The 27,065-nt window shown below is 60.3% G+C and overlaps 1 protein-coding gene across 1 annotated transcript in view; it reads right to left on the reverse strand.

The window, feature by feature from the left end:
• The window catches only part of LOC122365765 (Down syndrome cell adhesion molecule-like protein Dscam2), a gene marked incomplete at its 3' end in the record, with an annotated part of 88,965 nt that overhangs the window by 56,182 nt on the left and 5,718 nt on the right, over positions 1-27,065 (reverse strand). The window contains exons 3-5 of the mRNA XM_043337255.1: positions 24,562-24,740; positions 10,917-11,055; positions 88-264 (exon numbers count right to left, since the gene is read on the reverse strand). Of these exons, the coding sequence (XP_043193190.1) occupies positions 88-264; positions 10,917-11,055; positions 24,562-24,740 (495 nt within the window). The remainder of the gene's footprint in view (positions 1-87; positions 265-10,916; positions 11,056-24,561; positions 24,741-27,065) is intronic.

Consider the following 27,065-nt stretch of genomic DNA (forward strand, 5'->3'; position numbering starts at 1 on the left):
TGAAAGGCGGCATTACTTGTGGAGAGGTCAGAAGACAGAAAGGAGGAGATGGGGGGAGTGAGGACGGAAAGGATGCGCCAGTCGTACCATCGCCACTAACGCCGCCCCCAGCCGAGCGGAAGAAGACGGCGCCGTCGCCGTCGACCCACGAGGTGACCGTCACCAGGTCGGCCACGTGACTGGGCAGCTCGCAGCGCAGCACGGCCGCGTTCCCGGCCACCACGTACACGGGGTTGACGCTGGCTGAGTACTGCTGAGCCACCACTGTAACAGGAGCGGCCATTTACCGTGGCTGGCGGCCGGAAAGTAGGAGCGGCCGTCGCCGTCCACCCACGACTGCACCGCCACCAGGTCGGCCATGTAGCTGGGGATGCGGCACCGCAGCACCGCCGCGTTGCCCACCACCACGTCCTCGTCAAACACCGTGGTCCGGTAGGGTTGGGACACGGCTGAAAGGGGACAGCGTCACTAGTTACCGTAGCGCGCGGACGGATAGTAGGAGCCGCCGTCGGAATCCTCCCAAGAGGCCACCTGCACAAAGTCGGCCACATAGCTGGGCAGCTTGCACTGCACCACGGCCGCGTTGCCGAGCACCACAAACTCGTTGTCGATCTCGACTTGGTACGCCTGCGAAACGACTGAAACGGGCGACACGGGGCGTCACCGGGGAGCCGGCGTACCGTAGCTCGTTGAAGAGCGAAAGAAGGTAACGCCGGTGGCGTCCTGCCACGACCTGACGGTGACAAAGTCTGCGACGAAGCTGGGGATGCGGCAGCCGAGAACGCCGGCGTTGCCGACGATCACGTACTCGTCCTGCACGCTGGTCGTGTACGGCTGAGTGACAGCTGAAAAGAGCGGGCGGCGCGCGCGGGGCGCAGCTAGTTACCGTAGCTCTGCGAGGGGAAGTAGGAGCCACCGGCGGAGTCCTGCCAGGACGCCACCTGCACCAACTCGGCCACGAACGTGGGCAGCTTACAGCGCAGCGCCGCAGCGTTGCCGCGGATCACAAACTCGTTCTCCGTCTCGGCACGATAGTCGAGCGACACGACTGAAAACCAGACAGGCGTCAGGCGGCCGAGGACGGGCGGGGCGCCGGGCGGAGGACGGGCGGCGGTCGGACAGGAGAGGCGCGGACTGCGGGTCGGTTACCGTAGCCGGACGAGGGGAAGTAGGTGCCGCCGGCGCTGTCCTCCCACGACTGCACCGTCACGAAGTCGCCGACGAAGCTGGGAATCTGACACTGGAGCACGGCCGCGTTGCCGACGATGACGTACTGGTCGATGACGCCGGAGGCGTACTCCTGTGAGACGGCTGCGGAGTGGTCGCGGCGGTCATCAGGGACTGTCAACGCCGCGCCCACCGTCACACTGGCGCCCGTCCAATGCTAGCCCTCTACATCTCCTCCCAGCGCAAACAGGAGCTTCCCTCCACCTGCGGCCGAGAAACCCGGCTCCGTCACCGCCCACCTGAAAATCGGTCTTTGCCGGGTCTCACAGCCAGCAGTCAGGTGATCAGCGTGGTGTGAATTACCGTGCTGCTGCCCGGGTCGGAGGACGGCTCCGGCGTCAGAGCGCCACTCGCGCACCGCCACAAACTCGGCCACATAGCTGGGCACTTGGCAGCTAAACACGGCAGCGTTGCCGCGGATCGTGTACACGTTATGCACCTCCGTCTGGTAGGCCTGGTGAACGACTGCAACAGGGACTCGGCAGTCACGGCGGGTCCCTACGAACACCTACAACCTACCACCTCCGTGTGGTAGGCCTGGCGCTCCGCTGGAACGGGACTGGGCGGTCAATGCGGACCAGGTGGGCGAACGGCACTGATCCGACAGCTCCCAATCTGTGGAGTGGTTTTTGGTCATGATAGCACCGAGCTAACTGAAATAGTCATCACATGCAGTGGGTCATTTCAGGCATATTAGCGGCAGCCAGTGCACTGATGCTGCGGGCCGGACGTGCTGTCAGAATATGGGCCACATTACCTGTGAAACATCAGTAACAGATAGGCTAATAGGGCTGTAAACGTTACACGGTGACAGCCGCGGCAGCTCCTGTCGTCACTTTGATAAACCGCCCCCTCAGCTGTCAGCGCGACAGGTGCAGTGACGCCTGGCAGCCAAGGCGGCAGTGAACACACAGCCACGACACTGCAAACGAGCAGGGGTGGGCGGGAGACAGGTGCGAAGGCTGCGGTTGGACCTATTTCACCCGTGGGTGCCGGCCGGCGGAGGCGCAGCACGCGGCCGCCACCGGCAGTTCTCAGGCCCGCGCACGGCGGTCTGGCGCCCTGTCGAACCACAACCACTTCCGAACGAAAGCGGCCGACCGCGTCCTCTGCGGCCGGCTGTCACTTTCAGTTGAGCCGAGACGCCGAGGCAGGTCGCGGGTCAAGGAAGTTTCACCCTTGAGACTGCCAATGATACTTTCCATGAATAATTTGCTTGAGAGCGCATGTCAAATACCCAACTGCACACAGAACACGCTGCTTTGATGCACCTTCTTTCTGGCCGCTATTACTCGGGAAAAGTTAATAAGCTTGCGATAAGCACTGTCGTGTACTTACTATATGGTTACTAATATAACTTTTGCGTGGGTAGCATGCCATTACGATACTGTTTACGAATCATTGGTAAACTGCCATAAGACTCAGTGCCGCAAGGGGCACAAGCCACGTCGGCCCGACTTTGCAATCGGCCGTGCAAACGCGGCTATGAGCGAGATGTCGACTGCATCTCAGCACAGCGATCTCCACGCAATAGCTCGGCGAGGTCGAAATTCACACGTCTTTTTGACGCCACCGCTGACCATCCCATAATCGTTACGCCGTCAGTCATATAATACCACCAGTAATTGGTTCACACCATTCAGAATCATCCTCGGAGTCGCCGAGCGTGGCCGCAGATCCGGAGCCGGAGCGATGCTGCCGTGCTTTGATCAGTGGTTTCCCACAGCGACTGCGGTAACCGGCCGAGACGGCCAATCAGCCGGGAGTTTTATCCCGTGTCGGCGGCCGCGGTCACAACGCTACCCGTCCCCGCCAGGGCGGGGGGGGGGCAGCACTACCCGTCCCAGCCAGGACGGGACGCAGCACTACCCGTCCCAGCCAGGACGGGACGCAGCACTACCCGTCCCAGCCAGGACGGGACGCAACACTACCCGTCCCAGCCGTCACGGGACGCTGTCCGGCCACACCCCACAGACTGCCGGCGGCCGCGACTGTCGGTCCGGCCCAAACCGCGCACATCAACATCGGACGGAGGCTGTCCGGCCGCGGGACTGGCTCCGAACTGACAGATAGCACCGGCCGGCGGTGTCGGCCGACCCGGGTCGCGGCTCGCGTGCCCGTCCGCCTGCTGTCTCCCGAGTAATAACAGGGACGCACGCGGCCCGCGCGGCAGAGAGAGCCCCACCGTGGGAGCCCCGGCGCCCGACGCTTAACCCCCGCCGGCTTTCTAGCTGGGCGGGGCGCGGAGTCCCTGCTGGTCCCCCGCACGGCCCGTGCAGCGCGCAGAAACAGACACCACCGGGCCGGCCGCGCCGACACGGTTTGAATTGGAGCGCCGCAGGCGGCGGTTGTTTGTGGAAACAGACGCCGCGCTGGAGACGCCGGCGGCGACGCGCGCGTCGCTCCCTCCCGCAGCGGCCGAGCCCATTACGACCAATTAAAGCTGCGGACACATGGTGTAATTCCGGCGGCCCGGACGGAATCCGATCGGTAATGGCCGCACATCGACCTTGGGCGGCATCATTTTTCCAGCAGCTGGCCACGCACGGTGGACGGCGCCACGCAAAAGTGGCGACGATCACGCCTCTGGAGACGTGCCGCTTCCGTTCCCAGGCGGCCGATGGGCGAGATATGGAGCCGCCGGGTGTGTCAGATCGAGCTTCCGTCGCCGGATGCGCCGGCCCGCCGGCGGACAAAACACACGCCGCCCGCGGCCGGCGCACCTGACGCACCACACACAAATATTTGCCAGCACTTAGCGCCGGCGATTGCTGGTCTGGAATTTGTCTGTGACGGTGTGGGGCGTCGGAAGGGCCGACAGCTGGCCGGGGTCAGTCGCCGCCCTGCCGGGGTCACGCCCGACGTCTGGGAGCACAATGACCGACCCCCTACCCCCCTCCAACGGCGCAGCGCCGAGGCCCAGACAACAGAGACCGCTCAGATCGACACTTGAATAACATTGAGTTTCAATCATGATGAAAGTAATCCCTGGGGGCAAAAGACGCTGGACTCCCAGTCCCGGCAGTGGCATTTCTTGAGAACCTAGGCTATACCCAACAGTGGACTGACAGCCAACGGAGCCGAAACAAACATTTGTCGGCGATACGAGTCTGCAAACGGTCCCATCCTGAGTTCTGGGACCAAGCTCAGCCGCCCAGAAGTTCCCGCACGAGCGGCCGGTCGCTGTCCGGGCTCTCAGGCCGTCCCACAAACAGCGCTGACGACTCGCGCCGTGTCGGCCGATCGCCGCAGCCGAGCGCCACCAATGAGGATGCGGCCGTTTACATCTCCGCAGAGTGGGCGGTGCGGCCGCCCGGAAACCCCCCATTGCCGGCCGCACGGACCGGGCACTCAGGGCAGCACGGACCGGGCACTCAGGGCCGCACGGACCGGGCCCACAGGGCAGCACGGGCCGGGCACTCAGGGCCGTCCGGACCGGGCACTCAGGGCAGCACCAGGCCGGCGCCGGCGGCGGGGGCGGCGCCGTCAGACGGCCACGGCGACCGCCCGGGCCGGGAACCGGGTCCGACGGCCGCCGGTAAACGACCAGTGAAGGTAAATAGGGCGCTCCATGCGGCCAGTGAAGGTAGATTGGGCAGTAAATGGCCAGTGAACGCAAATGGAACGCCTAAGGGCCGGTGAAGGCAGCTGGAAGGCCTCAAAGAGGCTCGTTGGAGACACAATACGCTTATTCAGTGGCTGAACAGCATTCCGCAGTGGCGACAAGGCACTGGCCAGACGTTAGTTGGGGACAGTGAGGTAGCGTCTGAACCCGCAACACTGGCCCCAGTGGCAGACGGATCACCGGCACCGCGGACGAAATCACAGCGCGGGAGCTCTCCGGTCTTCATTAGATTCTGTCCGCTCCACTGCGCACGGGCGCACATCCCAGTGCTGCTGGGCAGCCACCAGCCGGAGCCCACATCCTCCGAGCTCCCCAGCCCGCGCCTCAGACTCCGAGCGATGTGCAGATCAGTGCAGCGGTCCGGAAGACCAGTGATTCTCCGCCGAGCGAGTCATGCAGGTCCTCTGAGCCGAGCTTCCTACCAGACCGTGGCACTCTAGTTCGGTGCCTCGGTCCGAGCCTTCCCGAAGCGACTACCAGTTGCCGACCATCGCCCCCGCCCCCTCCCCGCCGTAACCAGCGCCGGCCGCCTCCCCTCATCGAGTCAGCGTGACCCGCATGGCGTTTCACGGCCGCCGTCCGGCCGGTTTGAAGGCGGCGCGGCGGGACCGCAGCTGCGCCTATCCAAACAGCCGCGGGCTGACGTCAGCCAGGCCCCGGCCGGCCGGCCCCGCGGCCGGACCAGAGTCTCCGTGGCTGCCGGACAGCGCCGGGACAGTGAGCGGGCCGGCCCCGGGTCAGGTGGGGCTGGGAGTCCACCCACGGGACGGGGGACAGCGCCGGGACAGTGAGCGGGCCGGCCCCGGGTCAGGTGGGACTGTGGATCCACCCGCGGGACGGGGACAGCGCCGGCCCCGGGTCAGGTGGGGCTGGGAGTCCACCCACGGGACGGGGGACAGCGCCGGGACGGTGAGCGGGCTGGCCCCGGGTCAGGTGGGACTGGGAGTCCACCCGCGGGACGGGGCACAGCGCCGGGTCAGGTGGGGCTGGGAGTCCACCCACGGGACGGCCGGACAGCGCCGGGCCGGCACCGGGTCAGGTGGGGCTGGGGGTCCACCCGCGGGACGGGGGACGGCGCCGGCCCCGGGTCAGGTGTGTCTGTGGATCCACCCGCGGGACGGGGGACAGCGCCGGGTCAGGTGGGGCTGGGAGTCCACCCGCGGGACGGGGGACAGCGCCGGGCCGGCCCCGGGTCAGGTGGGGCTGGGAGTCCACCCACGGGACGGGGGACAGCGCCGGCCCCGGGTCAGGTGGGGCTGTGGATCCACCCACGGGACGGGGGACAGCGCCGGCCCCGGGTCAGGTGGGGCTGGGAGTCCACCCGCGGGACGGGGGACAGCGCCGGGACAGCGCCGGGCCGGCCCCGGGTCAGGTGGGGCTGGGAGTCCACCCGCGGGACGGGGGACGGCGTCGGCCCCGGGTCAGGTGGGACTGTGGATCCACCCGCGGGACGGGGGACAGCGCCGGGCCGGCCCCGGGTCAGGTGGGGCTGGGAGTCCACCCGCGGGACGGGGCACAGCGCCGGGCCGGCCCCGGGTCAGGTGTGTCTGTGGATCCACCCGCGGGACGGGGGACGGCGCCGGGACCGGGTCAGGTGGGGCTGGGAGTCCACCCATGGGACGGGGGACAGCGCCGGGTCAGTGAGCGGGCCGGCCCCGGGTCAGGTGGGGCTGGGGGTCCACCCGCGGGACGGGGGACAGCGCCGGGTCAGGTGGGGCTGGGAGTCCACCCACGGGACGGGGACGGCGCCGGTGGACAACAACTGCCGCAACGGACACCGGTAAGCAGCTTACGTCGGCCGCCGCGCCGCGCCGGTGAAGGGGAGAGAACTGGTACATGGAGACGGAGCCAGTCGCGCGACACAGCACTGCACCGAGCAGCCGGATTCATTACTCATCAGCAAACCACACTGGATAAACGGCACTATATAACTACAGCCAACCTTGGACGAGTCTGGCTCAGAGGCTCAAATACAAACTGTATGGCCAGTAGCCTAACCGCTTTTTACGCAGTAATCAGCGCGGTAATGGCCCACTGGCCCTCAATTAACCTTTCCTCCTCGACCTGCCATTTCAGCCCCACGCAGAGGGGTCGCGTTGGGAGCCCAGCAGGCGCGGAGGACGGCAGCCGGCCCCTCCCCACACCCTGCCGCTCCTGCCCTTCATCCCGGCGGCAGCCGGGCCGGAAACGGCGCCCTCCTTCTGCCCTCTCCCTCACAGCGCCCACCGGCCAATCAATGGACAGCCGGAGAGGGAGAGGGAGAGGGACAGGGAGACGGGCGGCGGCGGGCCCGGCCGGCCGCTCCACCGCACCGCGCGCTGGACAGCTGAAATAATGGCCGTAATGCGCCGGTGACGAGACACCCCACCCACATCTAGCGGTGGGGCACCGTGTCGGCGGACAACATTGAACCTCTCACGGGTGCACAGTGTACTCAGTTGGCAAGGGTCGATGGATGACGATAACATTTTCACCAGCTGTTTCCGTTGCACAAAAAAGGCTGACAATGTATCGCAAGCTCCACCGTTAAGTTATTCATTGCAACGCAACTGTCCGGGCACAGAGAAATCTGTTCTGAAATATGGCACTACTGACTCTATTGTGCTGCTGAATTGTGTGCAGTAACAACGTGAAATCCAACTGATGCCAATTACCACACGAAGCTCTGTCTAAGGTTGATGCGGAACATGCTGAGTTTTTACCAATCACAAGCGCCAGGTGAGCGAGTCATCTCTTTCTTCCACGGCTGATAGGGGGTAGTCTGTTAGAGGGCAACTCAGCGCGTCGGATTACGACGACAACAGTACAGAATGACGTGAGCCGGCATCAGGCGGCTCAACTATCTTGATTGCCAAAAAACGTTGTCACAGTGGCGAGGAAAATAGAGCATCACAGCGGAGATGAGACCCACCGTCTGACCCCGCCCTCTATACCCGGCGCCAGGGTCTTACGAGCCGATCACGTGGTGTTCGAACAGAACCGTGTCGAAATCAGCGGCATTCGTCCATTAACCGAAAACTACTTTGGATAATGATTCAACGAGCGTCTTTGCAGAGAGCAGTGCTTCCATAGCTACGGCGTGACGAACAGAGCGACAGGCGATGACCGGTAGACGGGTTGCATATTTTGACCCAAGTTCTACAGCTTGGAATTGTGAAGTTGCTGTCTGAAACAGCTGCATTTGTCTGAACAGTCCAGCACTTGTTCAGCTTCAGCGTCCGCCTAAAAACGCGGAGCCGGCGTCCGCCTATAACCGTGTAGCCGGCGTCCGCCTATAACCGTGCAGCCGGCGTCCGCCTATAACCGTGTAGCCGGCGTCCGCCCACCGCCCCCGCTCCGAGGCCGCCGCGGCACGCGCCGGTCACAGTCAGCCGTCACGATCGGCTCACTTTCGCCGCGAGCTGCCGCGCCGCCTGGTCCGGTGCAGTTCACGGCTCTGAGGCGGCGCCGGGCCGCGGCCCAGCAGGGAGGGACGACGCAGGACCCGAGACCGGCCCGGCACGAACGCAGGCGACGCACCGCCGCGCGCTCACCACGCAATCTCGTGAAACGGCGAGAGTAGAAACCGGTGTCCGGCTGGCACCGGCGTCAGCCGCGGCCAGTGGCGGGGTCGGCACGGGGCGCGCGTCATCACCTCCTCTGGCAGTGTCAGCTGTCACTGACACCGTCAGCCGTACATCCCCTCGTGGCAGTGACTGCCCGAGGGTGTGCGCCGCTGTCATTGAGCACATGGCACCTGCTCCCAGACAGTCCGGGTCCTCCGGTCTGATGCGAGGTGCGGTCCCGGCACTGACGGCGCACTGACGTATATCAGTCAGCCATCAGCCCACTCCCTCCAGCGCACGGCCTCCGCCGATTAGTGCCGCCGGACGACCCATAATGCCCGGATGAATAAGGGCTGTCACATCCAGCCGGCCTCTCAGCTGCCCTCGCCAGCAGGCTGCACGGCCATTGCCCCTGCCACTCCTCCCTCCACAACCAACAATGAATGCTAATCATCAAGAGACAAGTGGTTCCTGCGGACCACGCTCCTTAGACCATGCTCTTACCGCTCATAACCTGTCTAAGACATCACTCAACCCATCTACGTTGGGCGCTACAAGGACAACGCTATGCATTAACTCAATCGTGAGGGCACTTTAATAAAATTTGCCTTCCCTTCAGAAGTTTCCAGCATAGAGCGCATAAAACGCACGTCTGCCCTATCGACTCAATCTGTATAAAAAGATGACGTTCAAAGGTGACAACTGAGTGTTAGTTCATAGATACGGATCACCTCCACAGACCTGGGGAGGCGGACGAACGAGACCACCCCCAGACGGTTTACCGGGGTGACTGCACCGTCCGACTACCCCCGGTCCCCGCCTCCGGCATCTCCCGCACAAACACCTCCCGACTCCCGCCGACTGAGTGTGAAGAGGAGTCGCGGCCGCCAGGCGCGTCTCGCACGGCCGTGATAATGGCCGCAGCTCCAGAGGCGGCAATCTGCGCTGGGCCGGCGGCGCCGCGTCCCATCTCGGGCCGCGTCCCGGCCGGTAAAACGGCTACCCGGAGCCGGGCCGGGCCAGCCGGGCCGGCCGGGCAGGCAGGCAGGTGGCGGCCGGCCGGCACCGGCAGGTGGTGAGCCCGCCCTGTTATCGGCACCCATCCCCCAGCGGTCGGCCGGCGCGACAGCCACCAGCCGCGGCACGCCACAGGCCACTGGAAGGGTTGGGAGCTTACAAAGGGAAGACGCCCCCGGGACGGCAGGTGGCCACAGCACGGTCGGAACGAGAGGTCAGAGGGCTCTAGGACGGCGGCTCGCTGTACAACTTCATCGAACATCACACATCCACTGACATGAGCAGATTCGAACGGCCGGTGCTGCTACCGATTGGCCTTGGACCGGCACCACATGCAGAGTGAAGAACAACACAGCTGCCGTCTCGCGGGTCACACAGAGCCGCCTGTGAACATCAGAGCACACATCGGCACATGTTGGCGTGACGCGGGCCCACACGGCGGGCCATCCGTCATCGCGCGTCACGACTCACGCAGGTCCGGCGTCACGCGGCGCATTCCTATCCTGTCGGCGGGCGCCTGTCCGCCGTCCGGGGAGGGGGGGGGGGGGTCAGCGCGGCGCTCCGGTGCATCTGAAACTGAGAACCGGGTCAGAGCGGCACGCCAATCTCGCGGGCGCGGCAGTGGAGTGCCTGTAGTAACGGCCGCAGAACAGGCGGAGGGTTACCGACAACCAGTCAGCGGCGGCGACCTCATGTCACAAGGCGCTAAACACAGGAAATAAGCAGACAAAACGACGTCGTCAAACGCCGCCGCGTCATCCAGCACGGCAGCAATCAACACAGGGCGGCGGCACGCAGTGGTATCATTCCCGGGCATCCTGCAGCACAATGTCAGCGCCTCGGCACCAGACAGTCACACACGCCATCAGCGCTCACGGAGCCGAGCCGTTCTGCAGTGAGTGGGTCAGTGGTGTTTGACCCCGCTCGGGACGGCCTTCTCACGAGGTGTACCGGCGGAGACGGCGGCGCGGTGGGCGGGCAGGCAGCCGCCGGTCACAGCAGGGAACAGCAGGCAACTACGTAACACAATGGGCGGCACGCGAGCGCCGCCCGAACGCGTCGGCTCTCAGGGACGGCTTTCACGTTTTTGAGGCTATTTCCGGCGGCCGTTGAAAGCCGGCGCACGACAAATGACGCGGGGGTGCAGAGTAATACAGCAGGTCACAGTCATTGCAACAAACGCTGCAGTTATTAATATCATTCAGCACGAATAACGAAGTGAGGCTTGACTGTTGACACATAACAATGCACTGACTAGTGCCCTGGCACCGACATCCGATTTAAGGCAACTTATTTACGTTAAACATTAAACTATCAATGAGGGAAATCAACAAAATAGGTAATTTGATAATTATTTAGAAGAATCCACTATAACTAATTCCATTGGCAAGAACCAGTTGAAATGCATCCATAACAGTCAAAACAGAGAATCTATCAGTATCTCAGCTACACCCCAGCGCGGCGGCGCCCAGCCCTGGGCCGGGAGCGGTGCCGGACAGTACCTGCTCGGACGTGCACGTCGCGAGACACCACCGAGCCCTCCGAGTTGTTGGCCAAACAGCGGTACACCTGGGCGTGAATCTCCTGGCGGTAGTCCTCGGCGCGGAACGCCAGGAACCGCAGCGTGCCGTTCGAGAACACCTGAGCGGCAGGTCGGGTATACGGTCAGTGCAGCTCAGCTGGACGGAACAGAACATCACGGGGTGATTTTGTACTTCTTTGTCGCTAAGCTCACGGTGTTTAGTAATGTGGGGATGGTTTGATCTTGCGTTAATTTTCATCATGTGGCTTATGACAGAATTCCGTTAATTACCTATCGCGACCGAATCTCATTCAGAGACGATATCCCAGGACATTCCCAAGGCGGAAACCTTGAATTGGCCCCGGCACCTCCATAAAGAACAGCTCCAGAGCCGGTGGCGTGGCTCGGCCCCCGCCCGGTGCGGCCATTGTCAGTCCCGACCACACAATGCTGTCTGACGCCGCTGGTATGTGGCCGGAGGAAATTATACGGCCGCGCGCCGTCCTATCATCAGGCTGCCACCTGTTCCGGGTCACTTCCGGTCCACCGCGGCCCCGCCTGGGCCCGGGGCCGCCGCGCGGGGGGATACCCAGACACAGTGACCCGCAGCCCGGGGCCGCCGCGCGGGGGGATACCCAGACACAGTGACCCGCAGCCCGGCACACACAGGAGAGGAACTGTCGGGCCCAACAGAGAGGAATGGTACGTAACGTACCACTGCCGGGCATAACAGAGGGGAACCGCACCACTGCACAGTGTTTTATCTCGGCCTCAGAAGCGGACATAATACGATATCTCAGCAAGTTTCCATCGGATCCTAATAATTTTGATGTCAAATGAAAGCGCAGGCACTGGCGGTCATGCTGACCGTCGCTGATGTCCAAATATAGCCGGAAAGATCGTATCATCTAGAAAAACCAAATTCGCTATTTTACGCAAACAAGGCTTTTCTACAATCGCCAATGAAAATCTTTATTTCGTGTTCGCAGAGTGTTCTGATTTCAGGCGGGAACATCCATTTTAAGATTGGAATGTGAAAACATGCTTTGCTTTATTGATACCTAAATGTTTTTATACATTTGAGAGACGTTGCATGATGCACAAAAGCGTCATACAGATCGGACACTCAAGGGAAGAACGGATGCTCTGATAAATGCAATGCTAAATGGAATATATCAATTTATTCCTTTCTTTAACGGGTTTCAGGTTATATTATCGTGCTCTCCACATGGCACAATTGCGCAACACGATCCTAAACCTTTAGGTTAAATCAATGAAATCTCCTCAGAAGCATTCGACAACTATCAGATACGCCAAACACATCAACTGCGTAGCAAACAATCTAGCAGATATCAATGACCGCGGCGCATTTCCAATTTTCTACACGACATTGGCAGCGCAGTAGTCAGGCAGTTGCACCTCTACATGTTCAGGTTCATCACGATCGTCATCGCTCGAGTCCTCATCGCTCGGCTGAGTGCACTCATCGAGTTCTTCATCACCTGACGTCTCCTCTCGCTCTCCCTCGTCGGGTAGCATGAGCAGGTGACTGATGTCAACCCTGTACACGCGAGCTGACTCTCTTCCGCAACGGCTCCAGCATCGCCTGACACTTCTTCGTTATGACGGGGTCACTGGTGATGAGGAGGTGATGATATTGGTCCGTCATTGTGTTCACCGAAGACGTCTTTCGCGCATGTTTCTGCAAATATTCCCGATAGTGCTTGTTTCGGCTTTCCTGATTCTCTTCCGAATACATACCAATGGGGAGCAGGAGATTTTCGATGACGGCAGCACCATGGAGAAGGAGCTTGTGGACGCTGAACGGCATATAAAACCATGGATAGAGCTGAACCACGATCTCAGCCGTCTTCATGGCGTACGCTGAATCGTTCAGCATCTATGCGTTCTAGCGACTGCATGGCGTTCAGGAGCACTGCAAGCCGCGTGATGATTGCTTCATCCACGCCGGTAATTTCACTGAACGTTTTGGGGCTGCACAGAATGCTCTCCTAGCCATATTTCCATCGTTCGAAGTTCCTGCTCCCCCGGCACGACCGCGCGGCCACACCGACGCCGCGCGGTGGAGGTCTCTTCAACACGACACTGCCGGCCGCTCGGCACCTCTCGGCAGCTGAAATTTTCATAACACGAAGAGAACATGACTAGAATTATCCTGACAAAGTCTTGAGACGTGCAACCAGGTGCGATTTTTTGTAGCTCTATTTGAACGTTGAAACCCTACAGTAAAAAAATAAATTTAAAATGGTCGACATCTTAAGCTTCTAAAATGTTTATTCTATCAGAAACGGGTAAATGAACAACATAGGCGTCTTGCCAACATTGCAAGCTTTCAAATGATGTATAATTTTTACCTTAAGTTGCGAAAAATGAGCTCCCCAGGTGATTTCGAATGTGAACCGTAAAACGACCCGGTATGCAAACCACGAGGATCACACCGCAACACTCGTGTTTGTGACACTACTGCACACAAATTATGGTAGCTAGATGTTCTTTTTTTGCTTTGTTAGGCCTGCTGGTCTATTTGGACGTGCTTGGTGATTAAAAAATCGAGATATAAAATAGTCAAAAATGCTAATTATGTCCGCTTTTGAGGCCGAGATAAAACACTGTGCACTGCCGGGCACATAGCGAGAGAAGGCGGTGTCCCTCACAATCCCCAGGCATATGTATGTGATGTATACCTGGAAATGCGCTGCGCAGCCCGCAACGGCTCCCATGACTAGCTCACTGACCCGACCATAACCATCGATTGCAGTTCTACAGGTTCACATGGTCCGAGTGTCTGCACCCGAGCGGCGTCTGATCCATCCGAGGACTCCTGTCGGTCCCCAGCCTGTGGCCTGCCCCATCTCGAACCCCCCCCCCTCGTCTACCATCCGTTCTCCACTCGCCGTCGTCAGCGCGTGACAACCAATCGATCACATACCAATCGAGCCCAGTGTCACAGAGCAGACCGCGGACTGGGAGTCCGTGTCACAGAGCAGACCGTGGACTGTGAGTCCCATGTCACAGAGAAGACCGTGGACTGGGGGCACAGTGTCACAGAGAACACAGAGGATTGGGAGCCGGCGTGTCACAGAGCAGACCGTGGACTGGGAGTCCAGTGTCACAGAGCGGACCGTGGACTGTGAGTCCCATGTCACAGAGAAGACCGTGGACTGGGAGTCCCGTGTCACAGAGTAGACCGTGGACTGGGAGTCCCGTGTCGCAGAGCAGACGTGGACTGGGAGTACCGTGTCACAGAGCAGACCGTGGACTGGGAGTCCCGTGTCACAGCAGACCGTGGACTGGGAGTCCGTGTCACAGAGCAGACCGTGGACTGTGAGTCCCATGTCACAGAGAAGACCGTGGGCTGGGAGTCCCGTGTCACAGAGCAGACCGTGGACAGGGAGTCCCGTGTCACAGAACAGACCGCGGACTGGGAGTCCATTGTCACAGAACAGACCGCGGATAGAGAGGCCAGAGCGGCCCTGCGGTTCACTGGGTCAGAACGCCCGGGGCGCCTATGACCTGCAGCTCGCACATACCGGGCCACATCCGAACACAGGAGTATACAGGAGGCATCGATCGCTGTTCAGCCGTGTTGCGGATTGATAAATCACCTTTGTACCGGACGTTAATAGTCATATATCATTATTCATCTCCATGTGATGTCGAGCAAATCCCCTCAGGATATGGCCAGACCTACTTGGCGTCTCACTGTGCGTGGCCGCGCCAACGCGGTCTATCTTGTCCCTGCTGGCCGGAGGCTATCTGGAGCGCCCCCCCCCCCCGAGCCGGGCTGCGCCGCCGCCCCCTCGGCCGGTCGATACGCAGCGGGCGGTCGGATTTCCGGGCGGGTCGGAGCGTGCCTCTGCTCCACGCACCGCGGCCGGCCGCTGACCGGCGGCACCGCCAGCCGGCCCACAGCTATCACTGCCGTCACCAGCCGTGCGGTGACGGTGACGTGCGGCCGTGACGGGTGATCCCAGACGGCTGTCACGCCGGCGTGACGCGGTGTCCGGGGTCGGCCGGGTCACAGTCACCGGTCACCGCGTCATCTCGGGGTCGGCCGGATCAGATCACCGGTCCCATACCGCGCGGATGGGCTCCCGAGACGTGTCCGAAAGTCTGAGACGATCCGTCGACTATCAAACGGGAAGGTTGGGCGTATCGCCACCCACTTGAGTCCTTCGGACCTCGAGTGGTGTCAAGTGTCGACAGATTACCACCTCAGTCCGCACATAACATTCGAGTGGGCAGTCACTATCCAGAAATACGAGTACATATATGGAGACGCATAATATAATATAACGCACACCATTCGTCTGATCATAATCTACCGTTAAGAGCGACAGTGTTGGGTTCGTTAGCCAGCGGTCCCTTTCACTGACAGCCGCTGCTGCAGACGGCAAGGCCGCGCGATGTTAGTGATGTGATACGCCACTGGCGAAACTGGCGGCGCAGTCATCACTGGCGGAACGGGCCGCTTAGCTGCCTGCAGCGGCACAGATGAACACACGATACGCAGCCAACAAAAGACCCAACACGCATACAGCGCGGGCCGAGCGCGCACCGCCCGGCAAAACACGACGCTTCCTGTCGGCGGCAGTAGCTGAACATAACCCGGCAGCACGCTGACTCCGCGACCGGCTGTGTATCGTGAGCTACCCTACACACGCCACCGAGCCGGCGGCACACCGGCTTCACAGCGCATAGGAGCGGAACTGCGAGCACGAGAGAGAAACTGCGTCCGGACGTGGCGCGCCGCCGCCCCGGCGACCGCAGCGACCCGGGAGCTGCTCTCCTGGCAGTGGCGACAGCGCTACCGGGCGGACTGAGACCTACCCGGCGACAGCGCTACCGGGCGGACTGAGACCTACCCGGCGACAGCGCTACCGGGCGGACTGAGACTTACACGGCGACAGCGCTACCAGCCGGACTGAGACGGCACTACCGGGCGGACTGAGACAGTGCTACCGGGCGGACTGAGACAGTGCTACCGGGCGGACTGAGACTTACCTACCCGGAGAGCGCTACCAGCCGGACTGAGACGGCACTACCGGGCGGACTGAGACGGCACTACCGGCCGGACTGAGACCAACCCGGCGACAGCGCTACCAGCCGGACTGAGACGGCACTACCGGCCGGACTGAGAGTCTGAGACGGCGCTACCGGCCGGACTGAGACGGCGCTAACGGGCGGACTGAGACCTACACGGCGACAGTAGGGTTGGACTAAGAGCTACCCAGTAACAGCGCTACCGGGACTGAGATACAACACACACCCGGCGAAACTGACATCGGCGCCGCCGCACCCCCCCCCCCCTTCCCGCAAAGTTTTAGACAATTTGAGACAGTGCCTGTCAGACAATTTCAGAAGACCGGCCTTGAGTCCGTGACAGGACCTCGCCGGCGCGGCGGAGGTCGATGCCTCCCGCAAAGCCGTTTTCCCCGATGTTCGTCTCACGCAGAAAGCGTGGCCGCTACCCGCTGCTGTTTCGCCAGCAGTCTGCCGGTGACCCGTTCGTCTGGGGGAGCCGAGACGTCCACAATGAGCCGATTCATTACCGAGCAGAGCCGCTCGACGCCAGTCACCGGCGCCGACGCGACAGGGCGCGTGGGGCCAGCACCCGCCATCACCCACACCGCACCGCACCGCGGCCGGAGTGACGCCGCCCTGACGAAATCGGGTACTCCACGCGCTCCAAACGCTGCCAGATGCTTGTCGCTGCCCGCTAGAGAACCCCACCCTGTTTTGCCGCTGCCGCCGGCGTTACCACTGTTGCTGTCAACGGCACTGCCGAGTCACAGATCGACGACATGCTGATGACGAGTGCTATGTCGGTGGGGGCTGAGTTGGCATTTCACCGAGACCCCGCCCACCCTCGGTACGGCATCTTGCCCACCCCCACCCCCGGCGGTCGGCAAACCGAGCAGCTCCTGTATCATTGCAGAGCTCCGGCGGCTCGGCAGCAGCACCGCACCGCGCAGAGCTGCGCCCGCTATACCAGTAACGAACGATGCACCGAGAGGAGCGGACAGCTGCGGCGGCGGTTCCGTCGGCTCCCCGGCCACGGCAGGGAAAACATCCGCAACTGGCGGCCGCCCGCCGCGACACACACACATATACACATCGACCACCAGCGGGTGAGCCCGGCGACAGGCCGCGGCCGCCACTGTCCGGAGAGCAGGCGACCGGAGCGGACAGCGCCGCGGCGGCCACAGCGGGGGCGGCAGGGCAGCGGGAGGACAGGGCCGCAGCGGCCACAGCGGGGTCAGCAGGGCAGGGGGAGGACAGGGCCGCAGCCGGCCAAAGCGGGGGGCGGCAGGGCAGCGGGAGGACGAGACGGCAGGTGTCCCATCGGCATCGGCGGACACAATAGACCCTGGCGGTAAAACGACCGAGCGTGACGAGACCGCAGCCGGACCAGCGTCGGACCACCGTCGGACCACAGCCGGACCGTGTCGACCCAGCGTGCACGGCCAGCGACCGAGCACGTGCGACCGAGCCGTTCGCACGCGTGCGCACCGCTCGCGTCCCGCCCGTCTGCCAACCCGGAAACGGACGGCGAGTCGACGGCGGGCCCAGCGTGGCCGGCAGCGTCACCGCCGGGTTACAGAGCTGATGACGGCGCCGCCGATGGCTCACACTGGCGGCACTGGGCGCGCCGTGACTGACGCGCTCGTCACGCCCTGTCACGGCACCCTGTGCGCCGCAGTAGGGAGAGGACTCACTGCTATCGGCGTACCCGGGCCGCCGCCGATGGCAGTCCGTCCCCGTCTCATGCCAGACAGGCTATGTAGAGTCGAAAAACATCGAGTGAATCACGCCGGCGCTGGAGGAGATTGCGTGCCTCCCGAGCCGCGATTCCAGGCGGCGCGAGGAGACGGCGGAAGCGGGATGGCGCGGCGCCGTTTGAAATCGACTGATGGCGTGACGCAGTCCGAGACCGGCCGGCCGGCGGGACAGGGGCACTGTCTGATCAGACCGAGGGACGGACTGTCAGACCAGACCCAGCGGCGGGACAGGGCACTGTCCGATCGGACCGAGGGAAGGGGCAGGGATTGTCTGACCAGACCTAGCGGCGGGACGGGGACTGTCTCATCAGACCGAGGGAAGGGGCAGAGGCTATCTCATCAGACCGAGGGACGGGCATGGACTGACCCAACTGAGGGCCGGACCGATGAGCCGCAATAATAGCAACAACGAGCGGCTCAACCCGCGTCCTGCACACTAGCGAAAGCGGCCGCCTCACTGAGGAATGCGGTGCCATCCAAGTGAATGATGAGTCCTGTCACCAGACAAGATGTAAGTCAGCAACAATAGACACCAGCGTTTACCAGTATCCATTGCGACGTCCAGCCTATCTTGCAAGACACTGTGACTCCGAGCCCTTCTATCCTTGGACAAAAACCGCAATCACAAACACCAGCAACCAGCCGATCCCTGCCGGCGGACTGCAGACTTGTGTGTGACGTCACCGGTACGTATGACGTCAGTGTCGGGCGGTGACGTCACCGGCGCCTGTGCGAGAGTCGGCGGCCTGAGGCGCCTTTGTACGGCGCCGTGGGTGAACGCGTGCTGAGGGGAGACAGGGCGGGCGGTTCACTGACGGAAACCCCTCCCCCTCCCTCTCTCTCTCTCTCTCTCTCTCTCTCTCTCTCTCTCTCTCTCTCTCTCTCTCTCTCTCTCTCTCTCTCTCTCTCTCTCTCTCTCTCTCTCTCTCTCTCTCTCTCTCTCTCTCTCTCTCTCTCTCTCTCTCTCTCTCTCTCTCTCCCTTTCTCCCCTCTCCGTTTTTCTCCCCGAGACTAGGACTAAGTTGTATTAGTACCACTGGCGGCATAACGATGCATCACAAAGAGGGGGCATTTCTCTCATTCTGAGCTGGGTTCACAGCAGTACACTCATCCCCCAGTCCACACTGCACGGCTCGCAGCAGCGAGTCACAGTCGCCCAGTGACGACGCCCCGGAATGCCTGAGAAGGTCGTCACAGGGGCGGGTCGTGATGAGGCGTCCGGCGTGCCGCGCTGGCCGGCCGGCCGGTGACTCATGGTGCCGGGAGTCGCCGGCCCGCCTCCTCCCCGTTCCGTCGGCCGCTGCTGTATCGTGCAGCCGCCGCTGCGGGAAGGGGGTGACCCCTCCCCGGCGGGAGATGACGTCATCGAGAGGGATTCGGGGCCGCCGCGCCGGTCGGCGCTCACTGCTCGGCTCCAGAGAAATGTGTACCGCCCACGGCATGGACGCGGGCGCAGCAGAGTGCAGATACATAAACACGGGGCAGCTTCACCGTCCGACCGCGGAGCGACGAGCGCGGCTCATCATAAACTCCTGTGGCCAGTAAACAAAGAATGCCCTCGCCGAGCTGCCACCGACGTGGCAGGAATCCATTCATTCTTCTTGAGAAGCAGTTTTACACTCCTCAAGAATGACTTCGTCCTTCCCCAGTATCTTCGCGCGGCTCCAACTCAACTGATGAGAAACAGAGGGCCCTGCGAGCTCCGGGGGCGGTCGACCTGACCAAACACACTGGGAAGCCCTACAGCGCGACGGGCGGCCTCGCGTCGCCCGCACACGCCACCCAGAATCGCGCGTGATGACAGCTCGGAGAACGACGACCATTGACCAACGTGTTGAAGTGGAGAATCCTATTACGCTGTAGAAATATTTCAAATAGTCGCCGACTCATAGCGCAGGGCATTACATTTTCCATCGGCACGCACCATCATCCCAGCGTTCTCTGCTTCGCCGTAAAATGTTCATCACCGGGCACTGTGATGCACTTTAGAAGGGATGGGTGGCACTGTTGGGCGGCAGTGTGCGCGTCGGTGCACCGCACAGCGGTGCTCGGTGCAGCTGGGGCGGGGCTGCCCGGCGCCGCAGCATACCGGGTGGACCACCGGTGGTGGCGGTCGCGCCGAGCTGATGACCGCAATTGTTGGTGGTGGTGCAGCAGGACACAGCTTGGTGGGACGGTCCCCGGACCGGCGGACTGCACTGGGCTGGACTGGACAGCTATGCCGTCTGTCACAGTAGAGCGAAGGCAGATAGCCGTGGACTGGATCCTGGATCCAATCCACTCACTCTAATGTGGCAGGCAGCATAGCTGCACGCCGGCGGTAGCCGGGGCCCTGTTTCATTGCGCCACAGCGCGCTACGCGTAGCGGTGTATCGGGTTTCCATGGAAACATCAACAGATTCGGACGCTCGCAACGCCGAAACGTCGAGCTGAATTCGTCTCCAACGCCGCACCAATACTGTAGCGCACTGCTGCGGCGTGCCGTGAAACAGGGCCCAGGGCCCCCCGCGGGTCGACCACAAGCTGACCCATCGCTCGCCCCGCCCCACCCGGCCGCTCCACCACACGCCGGCGCGCGCGGCGCGTGCGAGCCGCCCCGGCGCACAGTGATGCAAATGGGGTTCACGAGTGGCCATAAATACCCAAAAGTCAAGTTTACCAAATCGAGTTAATTGCGATATGGCCGAGTAGGCAAATGTTTGGGGCATCTGAAATCACATGGTTTTCATGTTTTTGTCAAAACCGGCCTCGTGTATAATCGTCAGAAGTCGTGACATTTTGTAGATCGTAAAATGACGGTCAGACACTCGCAAATTCAAACGCCGCTGGTTTGCGTTCATTTCGTACAAATTGAAAAATAATGCATGGGAATGATCCCCAAAGCCTTCTGCTTCTAATGCCAGGTCACAAAAGGCCGTATCTCATTCGCTTTGGCGGTAATCTGACTATTTATCATCATGTTGCAATCGCAGTTTTTTACTAAGAAAAAAAATGCTTTCGTTTCACCTACAGCACTTAACACAGTGTGTGCCCGTTAGTCCACCATACCATAGCCTTCCCTAATCATTTCTGAGTCGCATCCTGAAAGAATTAAGGCGCTAGCACAGGGCTGACCGGCGCTACAGAGGTTTTTGTCCGGGCGCTCGGGTGCCGCAGTGGGCGCGCAGTGGGCGGGTGGGTGCCGCCGCGCGGCGTCCGGGCGGCGCGGCCGCCCGGGCCGCCCGCTGCGCCGCGGCACCCGAACGTGCCGGACGAACACTTCTGTAGCGCCGGTCAGCCCTGTGCTAGCGCCTTAATTCTTTCACGATGCGACTCAGAAATGATTAGGGAATGCTATGATATGGTGCACAAATGGGCACACACTGTGTGAAGTGCTGTAGGTGAATTGAAAGCAAATATTTTTGGTAAAAAACGGCGGTTGTAACATGATTACAAATAGTTAGCTCACCGCCAAACCAAAATAGATACGGCTTTTTATGACGTGGCATTAGAAGCAGCAGGTTTCGGGGATCATTTTCATGTATAATTTTTGCAGTTTGTATGACATGAACGCACGCTAGCGGCACTTGAATTTCAAGTACCTACCTGACAGTCATTTTACGACATCGAAAATGTCTCGACTTCTGACAATCCTACACGAGGCCGGTTTTGACAACAACATTAAAATCATACTTTTTCAGACACCCCAAACATTTGCCTGACTGATCATATTACGATTTATTCGATTAAGTGAACTTGAATTTTGGGCCTTTTTCGTATTTATGGCCATTCGTGAGCCCCATTTGCATCACTGTGCGGCGCCCTCCTCTCTGCAACTCAAGGCCGTCCGGCGCCGCTGAGCCGCCGGTCACACTGCACACTGCACGGTGCCGGCCAGTCGCGGCACGTGCGCCGGCACCGGGCCGCGCACACCGATCACCGATCACTGGTCAGTGCGTGCCGGTCGTGACTGGTAAACAGCGGCGCACCGCGACCGGCGACACAACTTGGACACGGTGCCGGCTGCTGGACAGAAGTGCTTCACCGCCAACAGGAAAATAGCCGCCGAATATCTCCTAGAATTGGTGCGGTAGCACCTTGACCCATACCGAATTCCTGGCGTACTGAGCTGACCACATCCTCAGCGCACCCACCGTGCCGCTGGTAAGGTGTCGGCCGATACGGCCCGCTGCGGGCGGCGCGGCGCCGAGCTGACGACCTTGTCTGAACTGCACGGCAGCTGCGCCGGCAGTCATCAGCTGTCCGCACCGGAATCACCTGGCGCCGGCCGGCCCACACGTGGGCAGCGCGGCGGTACGGCCACAGCGGCCGTACCCGCCGCGGCGGTACGGCCGCCACGCCGCAGCCACCGCCCGCGGCGCACGGCGCACGCAGCAGCGCCCGGCCGCCCTGTGGCGGGTCGGCGCGGCACGCGCCTGCCAGCCGCCGTTCCCACGCTCTTGTGGCAGCGCGCGGCGGTACCAGTGCCAATGAGGCGGCCCCGGAGGGCGCGGGGCCGGCCCGGTCGAGGTCGGCCGCGAACTCACGACCTTCCCGTGCCAGAAGGTCTCTCAGCCACCCGGCCCCCAGCACTGGGGTCCGCGTCTCGAACCCTGCACTGCGACACCCTGAATCGCCTGCACAGCGCACACCTGCAGCATCCGACATGGACAAGCCAGCACGCCCTACTCCACTGCTCCGCCGTCCTCCGGTACGTCAGGCCGTTCCGTCTGCCATAGCCCGGCACCACAACTCTCACTACTAACGAATAGTGTTTGTCTATTTCAAACCAACCTGCGGTTACTCCCCCTTACACAGCTTGTAAACATCAACTGCACTGTACTGCCCCCCCCCCCCATACACACCCACGCCATCCACTCTGATAAAAATCGCTGCACGTCCCGTATGGTCCACTGACCTCCGCAGTAGAGGTCTGCACCGGCCGGCTGCAGCCGCGGCTGGCTGCAGCCCCACGGCTGTGGGCCGGGGCGGCTGCAAATATCTCCAAGAACACGGCTACGGCTGTGGCCACGGCTGTGAGATTTCAAGCTCAATCTAAAGTACTCAAATATATAATTTTAAATCCTTAATCTTACATTCTGATAAGCAGTCTAGCCTGTAAAAATCATGCAAAGGATGCCCAGCAACATTGAAAGTGGTGAAGCCTTTGAAAACCTGTAATGGTTTTACCATTTGCTGTAGGGGAGTTTGCACTCTGATACAGAATGCTAATTATAGGTACCAATTGTTCCTTCATCATCAAGAGCTTGACAGTTTCAGAAAATGCAAAATGTTGCACTGTCACATCCCTCTCAAATCAATCTCACCTGGTCATTAGGAGAGCACTTTACAGCTATTGAAGGCGAGCGTTCAATAATTCTTTCAGGTAATAGAAAAAGAAATCACGCCTAGGTAAAGGCAGGTAAAGGCATCATAAAATATTATCTAAAATAACTCTTAGATGTATTTCTGGATTTTCGGCAAGTCCAATTACATAATATAAAACTGGCGCTTTATATTCTAACTGGTGTGTGAGTGACCGCTAACAGAAAATGCTGATCAATGAAGCCAATGGAATTAGATTATAAGTGAGCATGAACCTTACTTACGGTTGATTCACATGATGGTGAAAACCCTGAACACGTAATTCACATGACGGTAAAACCCTGAACACAATATTTCTTACGCGAGCTGTTGACTTTACTAATAAAATGACGTCTTCTTCTGAACATGTAAAAATTTGATAATTAATCTTTGTTTGAGAGCAAGTTTTCGACTGTATATTATTGTTATTTATTAATTATAATTTTTATGGCTGCTAATAGTGACACAAAACAATTTATTGCCACTTCTTTGCTATTGACGTCATTACAAACTGAAGTGAAATTTTTGATTGAAAGAGGCAATTGTGGCTCGGACGTCCTTGGGGAGTTGAGCGAAGATCATTATTTGGAAAAATCACGGAAAAATCAAATTAGATGAATGTTTTTCTTTCTTGGATGCTCACTAGTGTTTTGATGCCTTGCATATCAAATTAGTTTGAGACTTGCTCAGAAGGCTGCTTCAAGCCTGGCATATCACACCCCAGAAAATATGCAAGGTAAGAAAGAAGCAAGAGTTTTGACTAGACAATCACTGTTTGACAGTCCATCAACTTCAGTTTCATTTTCCATATCTAACATTGATAATGAAAAGCATCAGGGTCTGTTGTTCTGTCCCACACTCATGCTTCAGGATTTGGCATTAGATGTCTACACTGCTAGTGCTTCTATTCTGGTTCGTTGTTTATGTTTTCTGTTGATGTAGGTACCTACCTACCCATCTTTCTTAACCCCTTGCAAGGGCTTGTGTAGGCATGCAATGCGCATCAGGCTTCCGGCCTTCGGCCTAAAGCCAGATACACAACCACTTAACCTATGATGCTTCATGAGCTTGAGAATCTATAGCCCATTGCAATGTGCTTTTGGCTATATGTTTCAACTAAAAACAACATATTATATACTATTTGGTTGCATTTCATTGAAAGTATCCACGGCCGGCTGACGGCTGACTGCCCACAGTTTGCCACGGCTGTGGGCGGCTGTGGCTGTGGAGCCACGGCTGCGGGGCGGCTAGGCTGTGGAAAATTGCAGCCGTGCAGAACTCTACTCCGCAGCTCTTACCACCACAAGCAGTGATCTGTCGCGTCTCACCCCCCCCCCCCCCCATTCTGTGCTGAACAGTCACGTCCAGCGCGTCACGTCTCCTTCCCTCCCCTCCACTGACCTGCCGCAGTCCGGTACCCCTCCCCTCCCCTGCACTGACCTGACCTACCGCAGTCCGGTGCCCCTCCCCTGCACTGACCTGTCGCAGTCCGGTGACGTCGTCCACGGGCTGGCCGTCGCCGCGCACCCAGGTGACGCGCGGCGGCGGCGAGCCGCGTGCCGCGCACTCCACCACCGTGCCGGTCGAGTTGCTGAAGTCGATCTTGTTGGGCGGCTCCAGGACGAACACGGGCCCCTGCAGACCGGTGTCGGCCGCCGCTGGGGGACACGGACAGCCCGTCAGACAGGAGCTCACCGTCCGCACACCCAGTGGCCACATCACAACGGTGGTCACAGGCGCCCACCGTCCGCACACCCAGTGGTCACATCAGAACGGTGGCACACACGATTGGGCTGCTGACAGAGGTGCTTGATATGCAAATGCTTTGCAGGTGTCTTAACCATTGATGTGGTGGTGTGGTCTCGAAAAAGGGGCTAGCCTATCATTTCATCCTGTTGAGTCGTACCAGGCTCTGCTGGTGACTATATATCCGGCGGCGGACATGCAGCGATTCTGCCGCCCGCCAGGCTCCGCTTACCGAGGCCATCTGCCAAACCTCAAATGGGACCCGGAACTCGAACACCGCGACTGATGAAGTCACAATGTACGCGCGGCCGGGCGGGGATCACCTGTAATTGGCTGCGTTTATGTACAGGTGCTGCACACACCGCTGACGGCACGTGGCCACGCCTCATTGCACGGGCACCTTGGCAGGGCGCCCGCAGCCTGCGGCCGGGCCCAGCAGCCGGGACAGCCCACCGCCCAGTCACAGACTGTGAGTGCCAGCTGCCGGGACAGCTCAGTCAGCCACAGACTGTTAGTGCCAGCTGCCGGGACAGCCCAGTCACAGACTGTTAGTACCAGCTGCCGGGACAGCCCAGCCACAGACTGTTAGTACCAGCTGCCGGGACAGCCCAGCCACAGACTGTTAGTACCAGCTGCCGGGACAGCCCAGTCACAGACTGTTAGTACCAGCTGCCGGGACAGCCCAGCCACAGACTGTTAGTACCAGCTGCCGGGACAGCCCAGTCACAGCCTGTGAGTGCCAGCTGCCGGGACAGCCCAGCCACAGACTGTTAGTACCAGCTGCCGGGACAGCCCAGCCACAGACTGTTAGTACCAGCTGCCGGGACAGCCCAGTCACAGCCTGTGAGTGCCAGCTGCCGGGACAGCCCAGCCACAGACTGTCAGTACCAGCTGCTGGGACAGCCCAGCCACAGTCTGTCCGTACCAGCTGCCGGGACAGCCCAGTCAGCCACAGACTGTCAGTACCAGCTGCCGGGACAGCCCAGTCACAGACTCTCAGTACCAGCAGCCGGGACAGCCCAGTCAGCCACAGACTGTCAGTACCAGCTGCTTACGCAATTCCAATCTGTAAGAAAAAAAAAACATCGCACCGCAAGTCTGTGGCCGAACCATCGGAGAAGCCACCGCGCGCCGTATGCGTGCGGTTCTCCGTGCCGGCGATAAGGTTCTCCGTGCCGGCGATAAGGTTCTCCGTGCCGGCGATAAGGTTCTCCGTGCCGGCGATAAGGTTCTCCGTGACTGCAATAAGGTTCTCCGTGCCGGCGATAAGGTTCTCCGTGCCGGCGATAAGGTTCTCCGTGCCGCCGATAAAGTTTTCCATGCCGGCGGTGCGGCGCTGAGACTGTGCTGCGGTGGCGGCGCGCCTCAGGTCGTGTGGAGGGCCCCCGGCGGGCCAGGAAGCCGCGCCGGCGACCCTGCGGCCGCGGCACTCTCGCTTCTGCCGCAGCGCGGCGACCCCGCGGCACTGCGTCGGCCGCGCGTGGGACTGCGCCGGGAGAGAGACGGTCGGCGGACGGGGGCGGCCCTGACCCTGACCCGGGACGGTACGAGTACAGCACCCAGCCCCCAGCCGCCACGGGGGGCTGATCGGGGGGTCGTGAGGGCCACCCAGGCCGGCGGGACTTGGAAAGCAACGCATGCACCACGACTCATGAATTAGAGTCTTGGTAGCACTGAATGCCTCGAGTCATAAAAGGAATCGTTTACGACTCTACGACAATTACTCCAGATGTGGCGTAATTGACGCCAACACCATTTCACTAAGCTGAAGACGTTTGCAATTCAGGGTATCAACAAAACCACGGTAGCTTATGTAGCGGGCACATGACGTGTAGAATATGAAATGTGCATGGATATGGGATAAGTTCACATGGATCTCGATCTATGCCCCTATGGGATCACAGCTAGGTAGCCACAGCTCATTCACTTTGTTTTCGTATTAAATGGATCCACAGATCTCGCCATGATCAATGTCGGGACACAACAATTATATTTTGATTGATAATAAAAACATTTAAATCCGCAAAGTCTCCCCTACAAAAATTTGTGCCGACAATTCGCAATTCACAGTTGCGTGGAGTTAATTCTGGTGGGTTGTCTAAGTAGGTAAGCGTAATATTCAACAGACTGTATGCTGTGAAATTCACGCGGATCACAAATCCGTAAGCCAAGCCCACGACATTGTAGATTAAATAAAGGCAGATGTTCCGTGGATCCAATGGAATCATAGATCCAGA

This window comes from Amphibalanus amphitrite, unplaced genomic scaffold (genome assembly GCF_019059575.1).
Source record: "Amphibalanus amphitrite isolate SeventyFive unplaced genomic scaffold, NRLGWU_Aamphi_draft 000762F_arrow, whole genome shotgun sequence".
Lineage (NCBI taxonomy): Eukaryota > Metazoa > Arthropoda > Thecostraca > Balanomorpha > Balanidae > Amphibalanus > Amphibalanus amphitrite.